General features: G+C 39.9%; 1 protein-coding gene across 1 annotated transcript in view; it reads left to right on the top strand.

Moving 5' to 3' along the window:
* LOC108367205 (neuropeptide CCHamide-1 receptor-like) overlaps positions 1-4,279 on the top strand; it is a 43,117-nt gene extending 38,838 nt beyond the window's left edge. Inside the window, exon 5 of the mRNA XM_017621800.1 lies at positions 4,166-4,279. Within this exon, the coding sequence (XP_017477289.1) occupies positions 4,166-4,258 (93 nt within the window). The 3' untranslated portion in view covers positions 4,259-4,279. The remainder of the gene's footprint in view (positions 1-4,165) is intronic.
* The last annotated feature ends 1,421 nt before the right edge of the window (positions 4,280-5,700 follow it).

Here is a 5,700-nt window from a genome sequence, read left to right as displayed (position 1 = left end):
ATACGAATCTCCTTCGTTGGCAGGTTTCCCCGGTTTGAGCATTGGGACCACTCTCCACACCTTCCAGATGTCTGGGATGATGAGAGTGGCCATAGACAAATTGAGGACCTCCGTTAGGTACGCTACCCTCACAGGACCCAAGTTTTTCAGCATCAGCATGCATATTCCGTCGGGACCCATGGCTTTGGAGGCTTTCGCCTTCCCGATGGCCACCTGAACTTCACCGCAAGTGAAAGTAAGGGGTGCACAATTTGTTGGCAGTTTGTGCAGCCTTGTGGTCACTCGACGCTTGGTTTTGTCCACCGGAGGATGCAGTATGAACTGCCGTGGTATCCCTGCGGTCGATGTCTGCTTCGATAAGATGATACTGCACGAAGTGGTGCGTGATGAACGCTAAGCCACCACCATTGTCTCGCTCGCGATCTCGACGGTGCACGTTGTACCCGGCACAATTCAGCAATATTGAATTGCTGTGCAGCTTCGTCTCTTGGACCGCAGCTATCAGTATACCATGCCTTCCCATAAAAATGGTTAGTTAACGTTGCAGTTAAATTGAAGGAGCTTCATGTGGTTCGGGAGACGTGTGGTAATGCGGGGTGTGAGTGATTTGTGTGGCCGTGACGCCATTGGCTGTGTGCGGTGCTGAGGTGGTTGCCGCCCCGTGGTGGTGGTGGGTGGCGTCGCAGTTGAAGTTTGCGACCGCGCTGCGCAGCACGGGCCCTCGAAATTCCTCGTCCAATCTCGCGTGGCGCGCAGATCTGAACATGCCCTAAAGTGCCACCAGCCAAGGCAAGTGTTGCACTTGACTGATGTCACATACATATCCTGGTCTGACATACTGTGCAGATTGTAGGAGGAACCAAGGGTTGTTGGCGGCAGAGTGTGGGTGGTGGTGCGGTTGTGCTGCGGTTCTGTGGTCTGTCGCGGTTGTGGTGTGGTCTATCGTGTTGTTATGTTGTTGTGCTGTGGTGTTTGTGTGGGACTGCTCAGGTGGACTGGGGTTAGCCGTGGAGGCTGCTCTGTTTGAGCAGCAGGGGGCGACATACGATGTGGTCCACTGCCGATGTGTCCGTAGTTCTGAGCAGACTCTGAGGTGACTCCACCCCTCGCAATACTGAGGTGGAGTTGTGGTGTAGTCGTCTCTGGCATACACAGCAGGTGTAGGTTCTGGCCGTGGGTTTGACTCGATGCCAGCCCTGAGTAGAAGAAAACGTAGCGAATGTAGCCCTATGGACGAACAACTTCTGAGACATTCCGCCGACCTAAACGGGGTTATATCGCCGAAACAACAGCCCTTGGTCGGGTAAAACCCGAGTCATTCCGGTACGTCGTGGGAATGTCTTACAGCTCATCGTTCTATCGTGTGCGGTATTCCCTGTCGCCAACGCGTTAAGGCCCGTAAATCTTCCGCAAAATCTTTTTCTCGAATACTCCAAGAGCGGTCTCATCGGTTGTTGTCATTGCCCATGCTTCTGCGCCATATACCCACACGTGCATGACGAGTGACTTATAGAGTGTGGTTTTCGTACGTAGAGAGAGGACTTTACTCCTGAATTGCCTAGTCAGCCCAAAGTAGCACTTGTTGGCAAGTAAATTTGCCTTTAACTGAATATAAACGGGAAGAAAAAAACTAGCACGTTAGTTAATCCTTTTGGAAAGTGGACCTAGCAATTTTCCACTCTAAGCTAGCAGAGATGATAATAGGGGTTTCATTGTAGGACTTTCTTTTTATTGGCAATGAACCTGCCAACAATTTTTAACTATTCACGAATTTGTTAGATTAAAAAATAAAAGTCCGGGAGTAAAATTCGCACGGAATTGGGTTTCGATACAAGTACTTTCTTCCTATACCTACTCAGTATTCGGTTCAAAAGTATCGATACCAAAATGACTTGGGATCGGACGAAAAGTATCGAGAATGTTACTTGCATTTACTAGTATGGCTTTGTCCCTAATGATAAGGCTAAAAGCAATTACCTCTTTTTTGCTGGGTAGCAACAACAAACCACACGCTCATACAGTTACACTGACACAAGATATAACGAATACACAGAAACGCGAATTACACTAGTGCGATTCATAAAACGTTGCAAAGTGGCATTTTTGGCGAAATGGCAATGTTGCGAACAAAGTTATATGAACGTTACAATTACAGTCAACCAAAGTTTAGGTACAGCGATTTTTTTGCGATATGGGCAACGGTTTTTAAATTATTTTATTTTTCGCAATTTTTTTTAATGTTCTTAATTCTACAACATAAACCCCAAAAAATCAGAGCTCTAAACTAATTTTCGTTGTTGGTGTTTCCGAGAGGGTAGAACGAAAAATTACACTGAAAATGGCGCAAAGCCGAAACCGGTTTGTCTCCAAACCAAATTTGACAAGGGATGACGGAAAATCGTTCCACATTACATCAGAGCTCTAAACCTTGTACAAAATTTAAAAAAAATCTGCAAATTTTCATTAAGATATTGCAGTTTTTAATTACACCCTTTTGAAAGAAGGTGAGTATGGAGTTTTTTAGCCTATTCAATTTTAGTATAATATAGTGCAAGTCTGAAGTAGCTAGGACGTACCAATGATTTTTGGCAAATTTTTTTGTTGAAGGTGTCGCTCATTTTCTCCATATGAAAAAATATTCGATATTTTACAAACAGTTGCCCGTATAGCAAAAAATTCGCTGTACCTAAACTTTATATGTATTTCATGAATCCAACTACTATTATATTTATTAATTTTAATAAGAGCGTTTCCTGACACAACGTCGTAGTTTTCGCGTTTAGCTCTTTTTTGCTTATTACGCACGGCAGTTGTTAAAGACATATTGTTAATTTTCTTTAACTCCATTCATATTATTTCAATAATTTTTTGTATAAAAAAATTAAATAACGCTATTTTATTTCCGATACCAATACCAATATGTGTGTTGACACTTAGCTTCCGATAAAGCATTTGATACTGGTATTAATACTTTTATAGTATCGCAGCATCCCTACTTGTATGAATTCGACTTAATAATTACTTTTTAATTTAACTAATTTACAAAACTCTTGTCAATGTGGTACCCGGATAAATATATCTAGAAGAATATATCATTATACATAGATACACATACGTAGTCCCAAAATGTTGAATCACTTACAAGGCCGCCGTGGTCGAGGGGTTAGTAATATGCACTACCTGGGTCCTGGGTTCCATCCTTAGTCCGAGCAACATCCAAACAATTGGAGGCAATGGCAAACATCCGAGTGTATTTCTGTTATGAAAAAAGCTTCTCGTCGAAACCCTTTGCCTTTCGAAGGCGGCGTTAAACTGCGTAGGTCCCTTCGCTTTGTGTGACAACATCAAGGCAAAGCAGAGGAGCAGTTCGGCCAAGCCCTAGCAAATGTGTAAGCGCCATATATTAATTTACTGTGTTAACTCAGCGTTAACAAAAAATTACGCTTTACAAGCCTTTTTAGAACTTATGCAACTAAATCTAGCGAGATAGTGAAAGCCGGCATGGCACTCCTGAGGCACTGGACAAATTTTACTTTCTTCCAAGAAGCACAGACTGGTGTTATCAAACTTTGGTTCTGAATAGAAATTTCCTTAGGTATCATATGAAGAATGAAAAAAGTAATTTTCTCGGAAAATTTACATGGTGGAACATAATAAAAGTATTTATTTATTTTAAATGTTTTTATCATGTGTTGGATTTTTGTACTATTATTTTTTTCGTAGTCCTTTTACCTAGCACTAACCTTTTAGTGTGGACAACAATGATGTTTTTCAAATAAGGCAGATCGGAATATGCGCTATAGTAGCGCACTACCTAAAACTTACCCAAATTGCTAATTAGTTTTCAAGACGAAAACGATCGCAGGCCTTTGTAATTTTTAGAATTCACACAATTTTTGCATTGAGCACATATTAGCGATTTTTTTTTTATTAAATCTTAAGGTAGCCCAAGGGGAACATCATATTCTCTGAATATTGTAAAAGAACAAGTTGCTTTTGCTTCGAACAATATTGTATGCCCACATGGACTTTTAACTATGAAAACATTTTGGCAATACCTTCCCACACTCTCATGTAGCGTTTGTATGTGATTTTTATTTGATTTTTATTTTGATTTTCATGCCATGCTATTTTCGCTGCTCTTTTGCATATTTCACCTTTTTAGATACTTGTTTTGTCAAGGGTCTGGCGTGCGACACAAAAAACGACACCCACACAACGATACCATTTGCATGCATCGCGAGTCATCGCTCAATAGCTCCGCTTCGAAGCGTTACTATTCATCAACTCGGCGCTCCACCTGCCAACGTCACAGCACCATAAGGAGGTGAGTAAGACACAATAGCGTATGGGCGAATATATAAAATGATACGCATATTTTACGAATGCAACAGTGTACATGGGCAGAGCGCGCAGTTAACGACCACTAAGCACACAATCTCATATGTTAAAGGTTATTCCAATTTAACGTTTAGTTTTTTTTACAGGCAAACCAACCCTTAGAATGTCTAAAATTTTAGTTTAAAGTTTTATTCGCAACACTTGAAAATAACTAAGTAAAGCAAAACTCTTTGGGAAAACAATAACTGTGAATACAGTATATTTTGCTTTGCTGCTTTTATGCTTAAGTGTACATTTAAGAAAAGCGCATAAGCGGCATTATTTTTGACATTTATGAGGAAACTGCTCCGATAGATGCATTCAACATGCCTACATATTAGCGATACCTGGCTTAAAAATTTGCAAATATTGTCAATTATCAAAGTAAAGTATTACGTTTACCTGCAGTGGCTCTGCGCTTACCTTAATTTTACAAGCTTTTATTTATTTTTCTCATCTTGCAGAACAACGAAAACGGCTATTATTTTATGTAGTTATATAGATTATTAGATGCCATTCGGAAAAAATTTCGCTTGCAGTAATTTCTACGTGGTAAGTGCTCCTCCACTATTTGGATTCGTAGGGATTCGGATACCTTCCTAATTGAAGTAGTAAAGAAAATTCGCTTAAGTGCTTTTTCGGTTAAGCGAGCAAGTTTTTCGTGCAAAGAAGGATGGACAGCTGAGCAAAAAATACGTTAATTGTATATGGCAACGTTTCGAATATATGGACACTAAAATAAAATTAAATAGTTTAGTGCTTAAAAACTTAAAAAGCTGCCGGCTTTTTCGATATAAATGAATGCCGTTTTCTTTTCTCGAAATAATGTTGTCCATTTTGCTTCAGCCCTTTCACAGCTTTACATGTTCATTTCTTAAAATATTGCCCTCCGACTAAGCAAAGGTCCAATATTTTCTAATTTCTAAAATAGCCATTTTGCAGGACAAAAAGTAACCTAACGCAAATGTTACAATATAGGAAGGCAAAATTTTTCAATAGATAAGAAAACGCCATAAGTTTTTAATTGATGTTTTTTTATGTATTTAAGTATGTAATACAAACATGACTTCTGATGTAAAGCTTAGCTACGAATAACGAGTTTCCTTTGTTAAACAAAAATAATTTGTAATGAATTTGCCAGTCTCTTTACTAGTCTTTATACTTGCGATTTATTTAAGTAAAACATGTTTAGTTGAAACATTTTAGCCGTTTTTAGGCGCCTTTTTTGGCCAATTTAGCCGGCCCGCCCAAAAAGTTGTGGCAGCACAGCCAGTGGAGTTGTGAAAAATGCAATTTCGTCGCATTTTTTACTTTCACAAA

The sequence above is a fragment of the Rhagoletis zephyria genome, unplaced genomic scaffold (assembly GCF_001687245.7).
Source record: "Rhagoletis zephyria isolate East Lansing unplaced genomic scaffold, Rhagoletis_zephyria_1.1 Rzeph_scaffold_02583, whole genome shotgun sequence".
Taxonomy (NCBI): Eukaryota; Metazoa; Arthropoda; class Insecta; order Diptera; family Tephritidae; genus Rhagoletis; species Rhagoletis zephyria.
Note: the sequence above shows the minus strand (reverse complement) of the source record. Positions and strands in the feature narration are given on the sequence as shown.